A 20703-nucleotide genomic window follows, 5' to 3' on the forward strand; every position below is an offset into this window, starting at 1 on the left:
ATATATTTTCAATCTGGATATCAACAACGCTGAACAAAATGGCTATCTCAAAATTTTGATTGGATGTGTTTGGGGGAATGACGGGCGGTGGGTGGGGGGCTAGTTGCCCTCCATTCACTTTCGGCTATTAAAAAGGGCACTAGCCCTTTGAATTTCCAATCAAATGAGCCCCTTTTGAAGTATCTACGACAACGCCATCTATAAAAACCTTATATGCCCCCAGGGCATAACATAAAACCCTTGCCCTGAGGGTTGTGGGGGAGTTTCCTCCTCAAAAACATATTTTCTATCTGGAAATCAACTACGCTTAAGAAAATGACTATCTCAAAATTTTGATTGGATGTGTTTGTGGGAATGATGGGCTTGGGGGGAGGGCTAGTTGCCCTCCATTTACTTTCGGCTATTAAAAAGGGCACTAGCCCTTTGAATTTCCAATCGAATGAGCCTGTTTTGAAATTTCTACGACAACGCCTATAAAAATCTTTTATGCCCCCAGGGGAATAACATAAAACCCTTGCCCTGAGGGTTGTGGGGGATTGTCCTCCACAAAAACATATTTTATATATGGAAATCAACTAGCCTACGCTGAACAAAATGGCTATCTCAAAATTTTGATTGGATGTTTTTGGGGGAGTGATGGGCGTGGGGGGGGGGTTAGGTGCCCTCAAAACACTTTCAAATATGAAAAAGGGCATGATTACTTTGAATTTACAATTGAATGGGCCTTTTTTGAAGTTTCTACGACAACACCTTCAATAAAAGCATTAGTTTCCCCCAGGATAGAATTTAGAAATCTTGCCGTGAGGTTTTTGGGGGAGTGTCCTCCTCAAAAAGAAATTTTATATTTGGAAATCAACTACGCTGAACAAAATGGCTATCTCAAAATTTTGATTGGATGTTTTTTGGGGAATGATGGGCTTGGGGGGGGGGGGCTAGTTGCCCTCCAATCAAATTCGACTATTAAAAAGGGCACTAGCCCTGAATTTCCAATCAAATGAGCCTGTTTTGAAGTTTCTACGACAACGCCTTCTATAAAAACCTTATATGCCCCCAGGGCACAACTTAAAATCCTTGCCCTGAGGTTTGTGGGGAGTGTCCTCCTCAAAAACATATTTTCTATTTGGAAATCAACTACGCTGAACAAAATGGCTATCTCAAAATTTTTATTGGATGTGTTTGGGTGAATGATGGGCGTGGGGGGGGCTAGTTGCTATCCAATCACTTTCGACTATTAAAAAGGGCACTAGCCACTCCAATTTCCAATCGAATGAGCCCTTTTCGAAGTTTCTACGACAACTCCTTCAATACGAAGTGCCCGGGTATGGAGAAAAAAAAACACATTGTGGCCACATCGTTCTTTAATTAGGCAGTGCTAGCGCGGTGCCTATGATTATTTGAGTGATTAAGACGGTTTTTGAACATCAGGGGTGGGGGGCATGCCTAGGATTTTTTTCGGGAGGGGAACGGGAGGGTTAGCAAATAAATTTTGTTTGGGGGAGGGCTTAGAGTAAGATTAGGGAAAACCCGCCTAAGCGGCCCTAAGGAGTGGGGGGGGTAGATGTATGCAATAATGAATTACTTGGACAAGTCTTGCTACATTCTTGTTGCAGCATTATGCAGATTTCACTTGTTACGATCCATTTTTAGCAGTTTCTCTGTTGTTTTTCGTATATTTTTGCCAAATAGTAGGTTTTCTATTTGATCGATACTCATACTGCTTTTTTGTATTTTAATCCTCAGATCAAAGAGATTGCATTTTTTTCCAAAATGTTAGAATTTTCAACATCACAGAGAAGCAAAAGAACGGGACAGTAGGAGGGTAAGGGATCCCACAAGATCACCCATATACCAACTATTAACTTTTTCATTACTTTGAAACTGAATTATCTAGTCTATTATCTGTATTTTCTTAGGACTTAAGTTCACATCCAACACCTTTGAAGTCATGGGAACCCAGCTTCAGAATTAAAATATAGGGTTACCAATTCGAAGTCAAGCCGCCCCAAGCCTTTTATTTTGGTCAAGACATTATTGTCATCCTATCCACTCCCCCCACTGCCAAAGGTACCTAACCCGTTAAAGCCCTGAACCAGGGCAGGCCCCGGATCTCACTTGGGAGGGTCGACTCATTAGAACGAAAACCTATGCAGTCTCGCACTAATTGTAATTATAAAGAAAAAAAAAAAAAAAATTTTATTATATACAAATAAAAAATGAGTTAAAACAAAATTATTGTAAACACTATGACTCATAAGCATAGCATGTGTGAGTTGATGACACAAAGAGAAAATAAATTATACAACACCATTAAAAGTAAAGAAGAACAGAAGAGAGAATATAGAAAAGAGACCTAAAAAGAGTTGGAAAGGAAAAAAGATCTGAATTCAGGAGTTTCATTGAGGAGGGAGGGGGGGGGGTCCCACCATCTTTTTCCTTTTCTCCTTTTTCTTTAGAGAATTCGACGAAAATAAACTCAATAAAAAGGCTTGAAGCAATAGAAATATCCATTTCAGGCGAGAAGAGGGTTTAAAAATACTATTTTTTGGCGGGGGTTCCCCCTTCCTTATCCACACCTCCACTTTAAGGTCAAAGAAACTTCGGACTATGCTCATTAGATCAGAAATTGAGTGTTCTAGTCCATTTTTAAGTTCAAAGGGATTGGAGACCAACAAGCTGCGTGGGGGTGATATTTTTCACGGGAGAGGGGGATTTTCTCTGTTTTTTTTTCTAGGGGGTATTTTCCGTGGGGTGTTATTTTCCTTGGGTTTTATTTATCGGGGGGGGGGGGGGTAAACGCCAGCCGCTGAAAACAAACAAGGAAAGATAAAAGAAAGACCGCTAATATCTTTAGATGCGTCAAACGAGGCATGCTTAATGCTGATAAAAACCAGAAAAGAACAGAAACGTCTAACCATAAGAAAAAAGTAGTTTCTTTTTCTTTTTTAGAAATGGATACATACAGCGAAGAACCTTATGAAGTGACGTCCTCTGACGAATCTGATCCCGGAAAAATGCCCCCAGAGAGCTGCATTGAAAATGTAAAGGTGAAAAATCACGCCAGTAGTAAAGAACCATCACAGCCTGAGGAAGTTGTTTTGGAATCCTTTGGTTCACGGTGGAAAGAAATGTCACTTAGGCTTAGAAAAACGCTGAGAATCGAGTCTTCAGAAAACACCCACAGTTGCAAAATATGCAGTGAATCCTTTTCCCTCTGCATTTCACTTTCAAATCATATGAAAGGTCATGATGAAATAGAAATTCAGCAATGTCAGTTTTACCGTTCAAAATTCAAGAAAACTCGTAATCTCGATTGTCGTTTCGAAACTCAAAATGGGACAAGAGATAGATCTTATGAGTGCACTATCTGCGAAAGGACATACACCATTCGTAAATCATTTTTAAATCATATACGACGGCACAGTCAGGTTTTGAGTGCGACGACACTCAATGGTAAATCTGCAAGTGATCCAGTGTCTACAAATCATAGAGGTTTGACCTACGATAATTTAAATAAATGTGCTACATGTGAGAAAACTTACAAATACTGCACAGGTCTTTCATGGCACTTGAAATTAAACCCAGAACATAAAGATACTGAACCTACAAGTAATTCAGAACCAGTAACTAATAACATCGCTAGAGAAAGTAATCTTAATGAGTGTGGCATTTGTAAAAAGACTTACGTCAACCGTGCATCCCTCTCACACCACCTGGCAATGCATGGTCGGAGTAGAAAATACTTGTGTCACATATGTGGCTTAGGTTTTCTTAGAGACATTGACCTTAAAATGCATATACAAAGACATACTGGCGATAAGAATTTCACGTGCGACAAATGCGGAAATAATTTCTATTGTATGTCTGATTTGAATCGGCATTTGAAAAAGCATGCTACAAAAGAGAGCGGACAGAGACCAGAAAAATTATTTGAGTGTGAAATATGCAACACAAAATTGTCAACAAAGTGGATTTACTCACAACATATGAAAAGACACACTGAGGGGAAGGCACCTGAGTGTGGAATCTGTCGAAGAAAGTGCTATTCAAAATACGAATTGACTGAACATATGATTATCCATACGGGAGAAAAACCGTATGAATGCAAGATATGCAACCATAGCTTTGCTCAAATAAGGGTTTTAAGAAACCATATAAAATCTCACAGTGATACAAGACCATATAGCTGTGAATTTTGTAGCAAAACATTTAAGGACAAACAGACCAAGAATGATCATGTAAATATTCACACTGGTAATAAACCTTATAAATGCACGATGTGCGACTTGCGTTTTGGTTCAAGAGCTAAACTAATAAACCATAAGAAAGTCCATATGAGCAATCCAAAAGTGGCTTAGGTTTTCTTAGAGACATTGACCTTAAAATGCATATACAAAGACATACTGGCGATAAGAATTTCACGTGCGACAAATGCGGAAATAATTCTATAGCATTTCTCTTTTGAATCAGCATTTGAAAAAGCATGCTACAGAAGAGAGTGGACAGACACCAGAAAAATTGTTTGAGTGTGACATCTGCCACTCAAAATTTGGAACAAAGCAGGTTTACTCAAGACATATGAAAAAGCACACTGAGGGGAAAACACACGAGTGTGGTATTTGTCAAAGAAAATTTTATACAAAGCCCAGGTTAACTGAGCATGTTGAGGGTAGAAAATACTTGTGTCACATATGTGGCTTAGGTTTTCTTAGAGACATTGACCTTAAAATGCATATACAAAGACATACTGGCGATAAAAATTTCACGTGCGACAAATGCGGAAAAAATTTTTTTAGTATTTCTCTTTTGAATCAGCATTTGAAAAAGCATGCGACAGAAGAGAGTTGACAAAGACCAGAAAATTGTTTGAGTGTGAAATATGCAACACAAAATTGTTAACGAAGCAGATTTACTCACAACATATGAAAAGACACACTGAGGGAACAGCACTTGAGTGTGGAATCTGTCGAAGAAAGTGCTATTCAAAATACCAATTGAGTGACCATATGAGGATTCATACGGGAGAAAAACCGTATGAATGCAAGATATGCAACCATAGCTTTGCTCAAATAAGGGGTTTAAGAAAGCATAAGAAGAGAGTGGACAGACACCAGAAAAATTGTTTGAGTGACCTATTTAAAAACGCATATGAAAACTCATAGTGAGGAAAAGCCTTATAGCTGTGAACTTTGTACCAAAACATTTAAGTACAAAAATTCGATTAATCAACATATAAAAACTCATACTGGTAATAGACCTCATAAATGCAAGCAGTGTGACATGCGTTATGGTAGTAGAACGGGTCTTCAAACACATGTCAAACAAGTCCATACAAGGAATCGAAAAGAAAAGAAATTCAGAGAGAAGAAGTACAGCTGTAACATATGCAACGAAAAATTCGCTGTGTCTGATTATCGTGATAAACATGTGGCTTTACATGCAAATCTTAACCCTTTCAGCTGTGAGTTCTGCAGCAAAAGTTTCAACTATAAGAAAAACATGGTAGCCCATGTGCAGCGTGTGCATTCCAGTTGCAATCCATTTAGATGTAAGCTGTGCAGTAAGACTTACGATACCATTAGGAAAATTGATGTACACATAAACTCTCGTGCTTGTGTAAAAAATGACAAATCTCATAAAAAGTCGAAAAATCAAGGCAAATCCATTGATGTAAACGGTAATACGAATGCTGAGAATCTTTTTATATGTAATGTTTGTAGCAAGGAGTTTGAATCAGTTGAGAAAATTCAAGACCATTTTAACTCCTCCCACAAGCCTTCTAAGTAGGAATTGATCATAATATTAGTTTGAATAAAATTAGTGAAAAAAGACTTCTTTTGTTGTTTATATTTGGCCAAAAAGTGATAACCTGTTTTCACATCAAATAAACTGAAACTGGTAAAAAAGGATGAACAATGATTACTCCTTAAGTGACAAGTTACAGAATAGTATATTGTTTGAAGGTAAATATAGTACGTCTATTTTTGGCGTATTTTGGGATCTTTATCCTCCTTTTGTCCTAGATCATGAAATGTAAGGATTTGGATGATTATGTCTTATGTACAAATCCTAGAATTCAGCATGGTTTGCTTAGAATGTTTAATTGGCTCATTTTTATTGTTATACGAGAAACTTGGTTTTATTTACTGTCTATTCTGAAATGTAATTCAAACTTAGTATAATTACTTCCATAGGTTTAGTTGATTGTTTTTATTTGGGTGCTTGGTTTGACCTACTGTTTCACAATTTTTAAATTTACTTTGCTACATTTATTCATTTCCATTTGTTTTGTCATGATTTATTGATTTCTGAATTCAAAAGTCGCTGTGTCTGCTTATTTCGACGAACATGTTGCTTTACACCAAAATCCTAACCCTTTCAGTCGCGAGTTCCGCGGCAAGAGTTGCAACTATAATGAAAATTTGGTAGTCATGTGCAGTTTGTGCATTCCAGCCACAATCTGTTTAAATATAAGTTTTGTGGTAAGATATATGATTGTATTAGAAAAAAATATCTTCATGTTAACTCTCGTGCTTGTGAAAAAAGATAAATCTCGTAAAACTCGAAAAATCCGGACAATACGATTGAGAGTGATGGGAACATGAAAGTTGATGAAAAGGTAAAACTACTTACTTTCAATGTTAGTGACGAGAAGTTTTTACCCGTTGAGGAAATTCAATGCATTTGAATTCTTCTTTTATGATTTTTAAGTAAGAATTACCAATACTATAAATTTGAAAAAAAGGAAACACTAAAATATTTTTTTTACTTTTAATTCGCCTAAAAATTTGTAACTGTTTTAATAATGAAAATAAAAATGATAAAAAAGTACCTGTCAAAGAAAGCTGAAGGAAACTAAAAAGCCTCTGGCTTTTTCCCTCCAACAAAAACCCGAAGGCTTTTTAATTTATTTTATAATCTTTTCATTTACGGTTCAAAATCTACTATTTTGTTTATTGTACTCTTCTCATGCGTTGTCTTGCTTATAGATTCTATACATAAATAATTTCAAAATGAATGGTTGTTTCCTGCATTTTCAGTTTTATCTGGTTCACGATTAAAATTTTGTGTCGTAATTAAACTTTTTCGACAAAATTTGAATATTTAGTCTAAATTTTAGATAGTCTGTAGTTTTGTTGAGTAAGTCCTTAAAAATATGTTTACTACAGAATTTCGGTTAGAAAAATCCTCAAAAATGAGGGTAATTATTCATATGAACAGAAATTCAGACTTTTCCACCGCAACTCTGTTTATATGTAATGAGGTATTTTTGTCAGTTGTTGACATTCAAGTGCATTTTAACCCTTCTCATAAGCTTCCTAGGTAGAAACTGCTTATGTTAAAAAAGGGAAAAATACAATGTGTTATACTTTTAATTCGACTGCAAACTTTGTAACTCTTCTCCGTAAGAGCAAGCATGCCTTTAGACTTTTCTTTTCTTTTTTGCTATCCAGCCACATCTACATATTTTTGAACGTTTCGAAATGTAACACAAACTTATTATATAACACTATCCCAGTAGTCGTTGAAGTGTGGCTTCAGTGACACATGGCTCTTTGGCTCGTTTAGTGCAGCTCTGACACAACTATCCACGGAAGGTGCAATGATATTTTCATAAAAAAAACTTGGTTAAAAAAAATTATATGTTATTTTGAAAAATTAATATTCTTCTACAAATCTAGAACATGTATGATTTTTGGCTTAGATTAAAAGATAGATAGGTAATTAAAATTTTATATTGTTGTAAAAATAGGTCAAGAACGTCGAGTTTAATCTTACTAGTTTTCGTAAATGTAAATACAAACCATGTAGAAGCTACCGGCTGAAATTGTTTGAATGTTTTCTGCTTACTTGGATGTGATTCAAAGGTACCACAAGTATGCGCACGCAGGATTTTTCTAAAGTAGTGGGAGAACAAATTGGCATCAAAGACAAGCAGTTGTAGTATGAACAGGTCTGTTCAGTGTTTCCAGATTGGCTATTTCCGCCAGACTGGCTTATTTTGATGGTGATTGGCGGGTTAATGGCTTGTGTTACCCTTTGTTTGTATTGTGGCCTTGGGTTGACTTTGCATTTAAACAACGTTGTCTGGTTTATTTGGCTTGTGTTTTCAAACGCTCTGGCTTATTTTTGGCTTGTTTTTCAAATGCTTTGGCTTGTGTTTTGTCTTATTGGCAACACTTTTTCTGTCTTATCTATCGTGTCTGTCGTTGTCCTGTCTTATCAAAAGCTGTTGATTTTTTTTTCATTCTAGCTGCACATCTCAAAGGTTAACATACGATTTTATTGCACCTGCTATGTATGTTTGTGGTTCCGGTTCCGGATTCGTTATAAATTTTTCGATAACTTCCATTTGTCAAAATGTTGGAAGTTGTCTTCCATTTTTGGTTCATCAATTTCATATTTTTATTTTCATCAATTTAATAATGATAAAAGTTTTACTAGACAGACTATTGGTTTCGGCTTTATCAATAGCAGTTGACGAGTCCTGTGACAAATAATGCAGCACAAGTTTCACTTTGTTAGATTTATGTCTCTTTCAGGCCCTAAAGAACAACATTTAGGATTATTGCTACTCAAAGTTCAGATCCATGGAGAAGATATCGCATGTGCTGTAATTGAATGTATGGATAAACATATTATTCTCCTCGATAAAAGTATAATCGGCGTAAGAAAAGGGTTTGTTGCTATTTTGAAAGAAACAATTAATCATGAGATATTTGTTTACCATTGTATCATTCACCAAGAAGTGCTTCCTGTGCAAACATTTCCGGGAGACATTTGTAAAGTTAGAAAATTAGTGATTACCATTTCCAACTGCATTTTATCTAAAGGCCATAATCATCAAATGTTCAAAGAATTTTTGTTTGAAATAGAGAGCGAGTACGCTGATCTTCTGCTTCATAAAAACGTTTGTTGGTTATCGAGAAGGAACGTTTTGAAACGTTTTGCGTCCCTTTTCCGGAAATTAAAGGATTTATTCAAGAGAAGGCTATTCACTATTCAGAACTAAAGGCGGACAGTGGATTCAAAATTTTATTTCATGCTAGACGTTTCGTCTTATCTACATCTACTTAGTCATAAACTACAAGAGTAAGGTTACATTGTTTTGATATTAGAAGAAGTAGCAACAACCGAAAAAAATATCTGTTTTGCTCAGGATTTTGAAAGGAAAACACTATTTCACTTTCCGAGCCTGTTCGGAAAATAATTATTTTATTGAAAAGTACCTTTTCAAAGCAGTAATTTTAAATATGAGGGAAGCATTTATCAGCAGGTTTCAGGAATTTAAAAATAGCTGAGCAACTTAAGCATTTGTCAAAAACCTTCTTAATAATACAATAATCAAATAGTTGAAATGTTCTCCTTCTGAAATTGACATCGGTAGCTTTGAAATACAATTGCGGGATTTGAAAAAAAACTTGCTTCACAAACACAATTGGTTGGCTTTGAATGACCTGAAAAAGGAATATTTCAACGCTTGGTATGTTATTCTTGGCTTAAGTTCAGCTGAAAATGCTTGCGTTTGATTTTCTTCCCTTTTCCGGTTCTATATATATATATATATATATATATATATATATATATATATATATATATATATATATATATATATATATATATATATATATATATATATATATATATATATATATATATATATATATATATATATATATATATATATATATATTTATATGCGAACAACCCTTTTCAAGCATGAACATTATCAACAGTAGACTGAGAAGTCGTCTTATTAATGAGATCTTTGAACCATGGGTAAAATTAAAGACAGTAATATAAAAACCTGACTTACTCAAAGTTTCCAAAAAGATGGAAGCACATTATTTGCATTAAAAATGAAATTTAGCCTTAGTTAGTGTACTATCTATTTAGTGTAATTAAGATTAACTAAACAACCGGAGATGGGTCCCTATTTTTTTTAATTGTTTCTATAGCGATCGAAAGTTTAAAGCCCCGTTTTCAAGAAATAGAACCGCCATTTGTGTCTGATTCAGAACGGCAAATATTATCTAAAACCAAACTATAATAAAAGTTTATCGCGAAAATAAATTCAGAGAAATTTTGAAAAATAACCTAAAAACACAAAAAGGTATAGGATGAAAATAGAAACTCCACCATTGCGATCACCGTAGCCGAGAATTCCATTTAGCTGTATCATTGTCCCCAATCTTGAGCAATAAGAAAAATCACTTTTGTATTTGAAGCAGTGACGTGTCTTCTTTTTTATTAAGTTTTATTTTAGACATTCTGTATTGGTAAATATGTTGCTACGTTCCCATATGGGAACGTTGGGCGTTAATGTTGTCCTTGGGACTGATTAAATAAAAAAACAGTTTTTTGAACTGAAAGTAAGGAGCGACATTAAAAATTAAAACGAACAAAAATTATTCCGAATATGAAATGGGCTGTCCCCTCCTCAACACCTTGCTCTTTATACTAAAGTTCGACTCTGTCACAAATCTACTTTTTAAAACAATAAAAGACTAGCTTAAAGAGCGAGGTGTTGAGGAGGGGACAGTCCCTTCCATATGCGGAATAATTTCTGTTCGATTTAAGCTTTAATGCCACTCCTTACTTTCAGTTGAAAAAACTTGTTTTTTTTTATTTAATTTCCGAATGATTTTTCAACTAATGAAGGTTCAAATTTGACTCACCGTACATGAAAAGTTAAAACGAAATTTGCATATTAAATTTTTGAAGGTTTCCCACCGTGTTAAATATCGTCTGGAAAGTTCATCTCCAGAAACTACCCTTCCAAGTGAAATCTCCCCGAATAAAATAACCGCTCTTCCACCGAAAATAATTCCCTCGAAAAATATCTGTATGCTTCTCAACAACCAATAACTGTAACCAATGTGTAAAAAATTGGCAAAGTTCGAAGCTTGTAGCCATTTCACCGGGGGTTTTGAGGGTTTCAAATTATCTTCAAAAACGTAGCTATTACATCTTTCAAACTATTTTGAACCAAAATGGGCTATCTAAATTCTTGAATCGGAAGACTTTGGTGAAAGAATGGGTGTGGTAGGGAGGCTAACTGTCCTTCAATATCATAGTCTATTAAAAACGGCACTATAATTTTTCTTTCTGATCAAATGATTTCCCTCCGGATTTTCTCCGATCATTTGTTCGATACAATCATCCCCGAGGGAAAAGAAACAATAAACACGAATACATAGAATTATTTTTGAAATAGAATATGTAAAATTCCACATTTTTGATTATATGAGCGTAAAACTTCTACAGTAGGGTTCTCTGATGTAATTAATTTCATTGTTGGATTTTAATTACGACTCCTGGAATTTTAGGGTGTGTTTTTTCCCTTAATTAAAATATTCAGCTAATTCTCTCTGCCTCGTAGCTTTTAATGAGTAACAGTAAACATTATTAATTTTAAATGTTTTCAATAAGCATCAAAATTTAATGGAACTATGGAAACTATTTCTTCTTGTTTCTTTAAATATTCAACCTCGTCACTTATTACATAGATAAGAGGTTTACCCGTTTAAAACTGTCCCTGTGCACAATTCAAACATTAAATATCTCCCTATTTGTCAAATTGAGAAGATATAGGTAACTCGACTGAAATGTTCCGTAAATGATCAAATCTACCCCCCCCCCCCATCCGCTCAATGAATAAACTTGTGGATAATGTTTTATGTCAAAACTGGACAGTTCCTCCTCCTCTTCTCTCTTCAAAAAGCTCCAAAAAAAACTCTCGATTTCCTTTGGTTAATTTGCCTTAATCAATAATTATAAAATTGGATGGTATTTCCCTAAATTGGATGATTAAAATTCGCGATATTTGCGACACTAATTTTGAAACGCATAGTAACATGGCAACTATGGAGCTATGTTCCCATATGGGAATGGTCGGGTTTACTGTTGCACTTAGAACTGAAAACGAATTTCGATACACATCTTTTGTCATGTTTAATAAAAGTTAGTATAAAAGATGCATTAAAGTTAGGCTTGGAATTGCTCGTAACAAATTTGCAAGTGAAGTATTACACCCTCTACACTGTAGTCGTGAATTTTTTTCTACATTGTTAGAGAAAGTCATTTAATAAGTGTGGTATTCGCAAAAAGACATACTTAAACTGTAGATCACTCTTACGTCACCTGCGAAGGCATGTTACTGCATATATGAGGGAGAAAAACCGTATGAGTGCAAGATATGCAACAGTACTTTTGCTCAATGGACATACTAAACCTCATATACAAGAAAAGTCTCACAGCTTTGAATTTGTAACAAATCATCATAGGCAGCGCGCTAGCGTTGCCTAAGTAAAGAACGACGTGGGCACAATGTGTGTTTTTTTTTCTCCATACCCGGGCACTTCGCATCGAAGGAGTTGTCGTAGAAACTTCGAAAAGGGCTCAATCGATTGGAAATTGGAGTAGCTAGTGCATTTTAATAGTTGAAAGTGATTGGAGGGCAACTAGCCCCCCTCCCCAAGCCCATCATTTCCCCAAACTCATCCAATCAAATTTTTGAGATAGCCATTTTTTTCAGCGTAGTTGATTTCCAGATAGAAAATATGTTTTTGAGGAGGAAACTCCCCCACAACCCTCGGGGCAAGGGTTTTAAGTTATGCCCTGGGGGCATATAAGGTTTTTACAGAAGTCGTTGTCGTAGAAACTTCAAAAAAGGCTCATTTGATTGGAGATTCAAAGGGCTAGTGTCCTTTTTAACAGTCGAAAGTGACTGGAGGGCAACTAGCCCCCCCCCCCCCGCCCATCATTCCCCCAAACACATCCAATCAAAATTTTGAGATAGCCATTTTGTTCAGCGTAGTGGATTTCCAGATAGAAAATATATTTTTGAAGAGGACACTCCCCCACAACCCCCGGGGCACTAGCCCTTTCAATTGAATGAGCCCTTTTTGATGTTTTTACAAACTCGCTTTCTATAAAAACCTTACATACTCCCAGGGCATAACTTACAACCCTTGCCCTGAGGGTTGTGGGGGGGATGGGTTGTCATCCTCAAAGACCTAATTTCTAAAACTTTTCACTACGTTGAATAAAAATGGCTATCTAAAAATTTTGATTGGATGTTTTTGGGGAAAAGGTGGGGAAAAAATCACTTTCAACTTTTAGAAAGAGCACTAGCCCTTTGAACTTCTAATCGAATGAGCCCTTTTTCAAGTTTCTACGACAAAGATTTCAACAAAAACCTTATATGCCTCCAGGGCATAATTTACAACCCTTGTCCTCAAGACTGTGGGGGGATTGTCCTGCTCAAAGGTATAATTTCCTGAACCTGAAACTGCGTGGAACAAAATGGCTATCTAAAAATTTTGATTGCATATGTTTGGGGAAATGGTGGGCGTGGAAGGGGTGTTAGTTGCCTTCCAATCACTTTCGACTATCAAAAAGGGCACTAGCCACTCCAATTTCCAATCGAATGAGCCCTTTTTGAAGTTTCTACGACGACGTGTTCTATAAAAAAACCTTATTTGTCCCCAGGGAATAACTTACAACCCTTTCCCTGAGGGCTGTGTCCTCCTCAAAAACATAATTTTTATCTGGAAATCCACAACACTGAACAAAATGGGTATCTAAAAATTTTCATTGGATGTGTTTGGGTGAAAGGTGGGCGAGAGAGGGAGGCTAGTTGCCCTCAAATCACTTTCGACTATTAAAAGGGCACTAGATCTTTGAATTTCCAATCGAATGAATGAGCCCTTTTCAAGTTTCTACGACGAAGATTTCAATAAAAACTTATATGCCCCAAGGGCATAACTCATAATCTTTGCCCTGAAAACTGTGGGGGGAGTGTCCTGCTCAATGGTATAATTTCCTGAACTTTAACTGCGTGGAACAAAATGGCTATCTCAAATTTTTATTGGATGTGCTTGGGGAAATGGTGGGCGTGGAAGGGGTGTTAGTTGCCTTCCAATTACTTCCGACTATTAAAAAGGACACCAGCCATTTCAATTTCTACGAAATTGAAATTCAAATTCTAGCCTTTTTGAAGTTTCTACGACAACGCGTTCTATAAAAAACCCTATATGCCCCCAAGGTATAACTTACAACCCTTGTCCTGAAGGCTGTGAGGGGGTTGTCATCCTCAAAGACCTAATTTGACTTAAAACTACGTTGTATAAAATAGCTATCTCAAAATTTTGATTGGATTTAGAGAAAAGGTGGGCGTGAGAGGGGGGTTAGTTGCCCTCCAATCACTTTTGACTATTAAAAATGGCACTAGCCCTTTTAATTCCCAATCGAATGAGCCCTTTTGAAGTTTCTACGACAACGCTTTCTATAAAAACCTTATATGCCCCCAGGGCATAATTAAAAACCCTTGCCCAGAGGGTTGTGGGGGAGTGTCCTCTTCAAAAAGATATTTTCTATCTGGGAATCAACTACGCTGAACAAAATGGCTATCTCAAAATTTTGATGGGATGGGTTTGGGGGAATCATGGGCGTGGGGGGGGCTAGTTGCCCTCCAATCGCATTCGACTATTAAAAGGGGCACTAGCTCTTTCAGTTTCAAATCGAATGAGCATTTTTTGAAGTTTCTACGACAACGCCTTCTATAAAAACATTATATGCCACCAGGGTATAACTTAAAACACTTGCCCCGAGGGTTGTGGGGGGTGTCCTCCTCAAAAAGATATTTTTTATCTGGAAATCAACTACGCTGAACAAAATGGCTATCTAAAAATTTTTATTGGATGTGTTTGGGGGAATGAGGGGCGGGGGGGGGGGCAAAGGGCTAGTTGCCCTCCAATCACTTTTGGCTATGAAAAAGGGCACTAGCCACTCCAATTTCCAATCGATTGAGCCCTTTTCGAAGTTTCTACGACGACTCCTTCGATACGAAGTGCCCGGGTCTGGAGAAAAAAAAAAACACATTGTGCCCACGTCGTTCTTTACTTAGGCAGCGCTAGCGCGCTGCCTATGATGATTTGTTACAAATTCAAAGCTGTAAGACTTTTCTTGACTATGAGATTTAGTATGTCCATTGAGCATAAGTACTGTTGCATATCTTGCACTCATACGGTTTTTCTCCCACTTATGTGCAGTAACATGCCTTCGCAGGTGACGTAAGAGTGATCTATAGTTTACGTATGTCTTTTTGCGAATTAATTAAAAAAAAAATTTCAAAAAAATAAGTTTTTCAAAGAAATGTAATGGACATTTTAAAATTATTATAATTAGATACTAAAAACTGTTAAATTACAAAAAAAACACGAACATAAAATAATATTAGAGAATAAATGAAACCCAAAACTAACAGAAATTAAATAAGCAATCACATCAAAAAACATGCAAAAAGTAATAATATAAATTAATAAATACATATTAAAGTGACTAATGCTTAGATTGAATATGAAAATCAAGCTTCAAACGAAAACAAATATTTTGCTATTAAAGTATAAATGAAACATAAAACGAACAGAAATTAAATAAACAATCAATACGAACAAACATACAATATATATCAATGTAAATGAATAAATAAATCTTAAAACGAGTGAAACTTAAAAATAATATGCAAATCCAGTTTGAATCGAATAAAAATAACTACAAATAAGAGTTTGGGTGTTGCCTCACTGCAGAAGCCTAAAACCTACTGCGTCATTGGCGCTTTACTGAAAACAATTCTTTGAAATGTTTTCCCTTTTGTAACTTTAAGAAATCAAAAATTAATTAAGATTTTAGGGAATAAATATCAGCATATGTATATTAAATTGACAATGCACATTTTTTTTGTCAGTAAACTCATTTGAATTTTTTTTCAGTAAAGTACAAATTATATTCTGGCTTTTAGAAAGCATAGGGGTTTTGAACTCTACTCATATTAATTTATGCTCGTTTTGAGTTTGACTCTAATATTTATTTTAATTTTTGTTCGTTATGGGTTTCATTTATTTATTGATACTGATTTGGGGTAGTTTTATGCTTGGTAGATTATATGATAGTCTGGACGCCACGGGTTGAAAATGTCAATAATACCTCAATAGAATGGGGCTACTATGAGATTTAGCCTACCCTCCACCCCCTAAATTGACCATGCGGATTCAAAAATACCAATGGCACTTGCTTGCGAGTGGTGAAACACTCCGAAACTTGACATTTTATTATATTTTGGTGTTTCATGCAAGAAAATGCATGTTCCACAAAGTTTGAGGTGCAGTTTTCCGCTCAAATAGAAATGCCTAGAGGCCATAGAATGTTTTCATAACAAACCAACACGATTAGTTACAAAAAATGGCAGAGTTAAAAAAAAATGGCAAAACTATATGAGTCTTGAACAGTCTTGGAAAGTATAAACAAAATAAAATTGAATATTAGATATATAATGATATTAGTTGTTGAAAGATCCATCAGTTCAATCAGAGCTTCCAATTTCCAATCAAACGAGCCCTCTCTGAAGTTTATACGAGAATCCCTTCCTGCCCCCGGGCCCTGGGGGGTTTTGTCGACGCCAGAGTTTTGTTACTTAACCTTTCAACTATTTTTAACCCTTGCATATGAAGCAGCTCTGGGAGGAAAATAATAAAAAATATTGAAGCTATATAAGATTTATTCATTTATTTATGTTTGCACCGGTTATCTTTACGTTTGTAAGATAGTTAATTTTAATTTCTGTTCGTTCGGGGTTTTGTTTATTCTTTAACAGTAATTTTTGGTCCTCCTTAGAATACACTATAATAGTGATAATTTCTGCTGACCCTGAGTTCAACATGTATCTTTACTTTTCTTAGAAAGTTCTTTTTAATTTAAGGTTTTTTTTAAATTAACATCAATAAAAAATGTAATTCTTGTGACCTATGATACAGACAGCTTAATTACATGCCTCTGAAAAATCAAACCTGATTTTTTCACGCAACAATGAATGGATCTTGCTAGGTTATTAAATAAAAAAAACAAGTTTTTTTTTAACAAAAAGTAAGGAATGACATTAAAACTTAAAACGAACAGAAATTATTCCGTATATGAAAGGGGCTGTCCCCTCCTCAACGCCTCGCTCTTTACGCTAAAGTTTGACTTTCTCATAACTCTATTTTTTAAAACAATAAAAAACTTTAGCGTAAAGAGCGAGGCGTTGAGAAGGGGACAGCCCCTTTCATATACGGAATAATTTCTGTTCGTTTTAAGTTTTAACGTCGTTCCTTAGTTTCTGTTAAAAAAACTTGTTCTTTTATTTAATTTTTGAACGTTTTTGAGTTAATGCAGGTCTTGATTTTGGCTCACCGTACATGAATAATTAAAACAAAATTTGCATTTTAATTTTACTTTTATTTGGGTTAATGGCTTTCTCGAAACTTGTCTAATTTTATTTACCAACGTTTTTATTAGTAATAAATATACGTAACTTACGAATTAACTTACGTAACGATCTTCTATATTCATATATTTTTAATACGTATATTAGGGGGCTCGCCCCTAAGTCAATACCTCGCTCTTTAAGCTAAAGTTCGAATTTTGTTCCAATTCTTTAAAAATGACCCCTTAATCACAAAGGCCGTTATTTAGAATAAATAGCTCTTATGAAAGTACTAAAAAATCTTTGGCTTAACGAGCGAGGTATTGACTAGAGAATAAACCCAATCATACACGTGATATTTTCCGTTGATTTTAAGTTTTGATGTTACTCCTTATTTTCGGTTGGAAAACTTGTTTATTAATGTATAATTTCTGATTTTTTTTTAAAAGAATGCTGGGAAATCCGGCCCCCCTTTCATAGCAATGTCCCTGCCCCATGGAAACTTCCTTCATGGAAAGATCTTCCCAAATAACCCCCGAACCAACCACCCCCCTACTCCCAGAAAAAATCCCCTTTGAAAACGTCTGTATACTTATAAATCACACAAGTTGAAAAATAATAGGGGGTAAAGTTCATAACTCGCAGCCCCCTCTCTAAAAATTTCGGGAGATTAAATCATCCTAAAGGACATACTTATCATATTTTCAACCATGCTGAACAAAATGGCTATCTCAAAATTTTGAAAAGGCGACTTTGGGAAAAAAATGAGCGTGGGAGGGGCCCTAGTGACCAATTTTTTTGGTCACTTAAAAAGGGCACTAGAACTTTTAATTTCCGTTCCAGTGAGTCCTCCCACAATATTCTAGGACCACTGGGTCGATACGATCACCCCTGGGAAAAAAAAATAATAAAAAAAAAAAAATAAAAAAAAAATAAACACGCATCCGTGATCTTTCTTCTGGCAAAAAATGCAAAATTCCACATTTTTGTATATATGGGCTTGAAACCTCTACAGTAGGGTTCTCTGATACGCTGAATGTGATGGTGTGATTTTCATTAAGATTCTATAACTTTTAGGGGGTCTTTCCCCCTTTTTTCGAAAATCAGTCAAATTTTCTCAGGCGCGTAATATTTGATGGGTAGGACTAAAGTTGATGAAATTTATATATTTGAAATCAGCATTAATATTTGATTCTTTTGATGTATCAATTGGTATCAAAACCCGTTTTTTAGAGTTTCGGTTACCATTGAGCCGGGTCGCTCCTTACTTACAGTTCGTTACCACGAACTGTTTGATTCCATTTAATGATGCAGAAAGAACAGCATCGTTTTGATTAGACAATTTTTCGGATTTTTTGTGCCACAATAATTTAGCATTTATCGCAAAGTATGTATTTTAACCTTATTTTAAGTATGGCTGTAATTTTTAGTATTTTATAGTAGATTTACTATGTATTCTTTCTATACAAAGCTTTACCTTATTAAAGTCTTATGGAGTGGGGGCAGCGTAGTTGGCATAAAGAAGAAAACTTTAGCGTAGACAGTAGAAGAGGGGGAGGGTGAGGTTGGAGACTCATCCAATACGGGGCAGAACTTCACTTATCTCCTCTGTTCCCGATATAGGAGATTAAAGAGACTCTTTGGGCTGTAGAATGTTGGACCGTTTGAGGTGTGGAAGTTGTATTCAAAAATGCTTTATATTTTCAGTTATTTCTATATTTCTTTGATAGATTGTGGAATGGTGAGCCCCCTGATCCGTGACTTGGATTAACCTTAGCTCATAATATGTAAACTTGAATAATTGTTTCGTGTTGTGTGCATATATTTTTGTATATATACTGTTTTGAGCAATTATTTTATCGAATTGGGTTCCTTTTTAAGCCTTGAGATATAAACTAAAACCTTAGCGTAAACAGTGGCGGGGGGAAGTCTCCCTCTCACATGCGTAATTGAGCAGCCACAGAAAAAGTAATACCAATGAAGATATTCTGTCTTTTAGAAATGCCTTTTTGTCAAAAGGCACGAAAATAATCGTCTAAAGGAACCAGAAGTGCTATCTCTGACATTTCCGTTTATTCTTTATTCCTGTTACTTTCAGATGTAAAATTTAGAATATTATCGAATGGGTTTAGTCGAAGTTTCTACGACAACGCCTTCTATAAAAACCTTATATGCCCCCAGGGCATAACTTAAAACCCTTGCCCTGAGGGTTGTGGGGGAGTGTCCTCCTCAAAAATATATTTTATAACCGGAAATAAGCAACGCTGAACAAAATGACGATCTCAGCAAGGTTCTTGACTGTGTGGGGTAGACGATTGGGTGTGGGGGGGGGGGCTATTCTCCTCCCAAACACTTTTAACTATGGAAAAGTGCACTAGCTTATTTGATTTAAAATCAAATGAACCTGGCCTGAAGTTTCTACGACAACGCCTATAAAAACCTTATATGCCCCCAGGGTATAACTTAAAACCCTTTTCCCTGATGGTTGTTGGGGAGTGTCCTCCTCAAAAATATATTTTCTATCTGGAAATCAACTACGCTGAACAAAATGGCTATCTCAAAATTTTGATTGGATGTGTTTCCGGAAATGATGGGCGTGGGGGGGGGCGAGGGGGCTAGTTACACTCCAATCACGTTCGATTATTAAAAAGGGCACTAGCCCTTTAATTTCCAATCGATTGAGCCTGTTTTGAAGTTTCTACGAGAACGCCTTCTATAAAAACCTTATATGTCCCCAGGGCTTAAATTAAAACCCTTGCCCTGAGGGTTGTGGGGGAGTGTCCTCCTCAAAAACATATTTTCTATGTGGAAATCAATTATGCTGAACAAAATGTTTATCTCAAAATTTTGATTGGATGTGTTTGGGGAAATAATGGGTGTGGTGGGGCTAGTTCCCCTCCAATCACTTTCAAATACTAAAAAGGGCACCAGCTTTTTGAATTTCCAATTGAAAGAGCCTATTTTGAAGTTTCTATGACAACGCCTTCTATAAAAACCTTATATGCCCCCAGGGTATAACTTAAAACCCTTGTTCTGAGGGTTGTGGGGGAGTGTCCTCCTCAAAAATATATTTTCTATCTGGAAATCAACTACGCTGAACAAAATGGCTATCTCAAAATTTTGATTAGATGTGTTTCCGGAAGTGATGGGCGGGGGGGGGGGGCGGGGGCTAGTTACACTCCAATCATTTTCGATTATTAAAAAGGGCACTACAACGCCTTCTGCAAAAACCTTATATGGCCCCAGGGCATAACTTAAAACCCTTGACATGAGGGTTGTTGGGGAATGTCCTCTTCAAAAACATATTTTCTCTGGGGAAATCAACAACGCTGAACAGAAGGGCTATCTGTACATTTTTATGGGTTGTCGTGGGGGTATGGGGTAGCGTGGGGGGGGGGGCTAGTTGCCCTCCAATCATTTTCGACAATTAAAAAGGGCAAAAGAACTCTCGATTTCCAATC

The 20703-nt window shown here is 36.0% G+C and overlaps 2 protein-coding genes across 3 annotated transcripts in view; one reads left to right on the top strand and one right to left on the bottom strand.

The window, feature by feature from the left end:
- Nucleotides 1–4904, top strand: part of LOC148952898 (uncharacterized) — a 29882-nt gene extending 24978 nt beyond the window's left edge. For both annotated transcript variants that reach the window (XM_089088143.1, XM_089088144.1), the window contains one exon: nucleotides 2947–4904. In XM_089088143.1, the coding sequence (XP_088944269.1) occupies nucleotides 2947–4355 (1409 nt within the window). In that variant the 3' untranslated portion in view covers nucleotides 4356–4904. The remainder of the gene's footprint in view (nucleotides 1–2946) is intronic.
- Nucleotides 1–20703, bottom strand: part of LOC148952893 (uncharacterized) — a 448257-nt gene that overhangs the window by 184007 nt on the left and 243547 nt on the right. The gene's annotated exons all lie outside the window — the stretch shown is intronic.

Source organism: Artemia sp. Qi Xiang Cuo, chromosome 4, assembly GCF_049724085.1.
Source record: "Artemia sp. Qi Xiang Cuo chromosome 4, ASM4972408v1, whole genome shotgun sequence".
Taxonomy (NCBI): Eukaryota; Metazoa; Arthropoda; class Branchiopoda; order Anostraca; family Artemiidae; genus Artemia; species Artemia sp. Qi Xiang Cuo.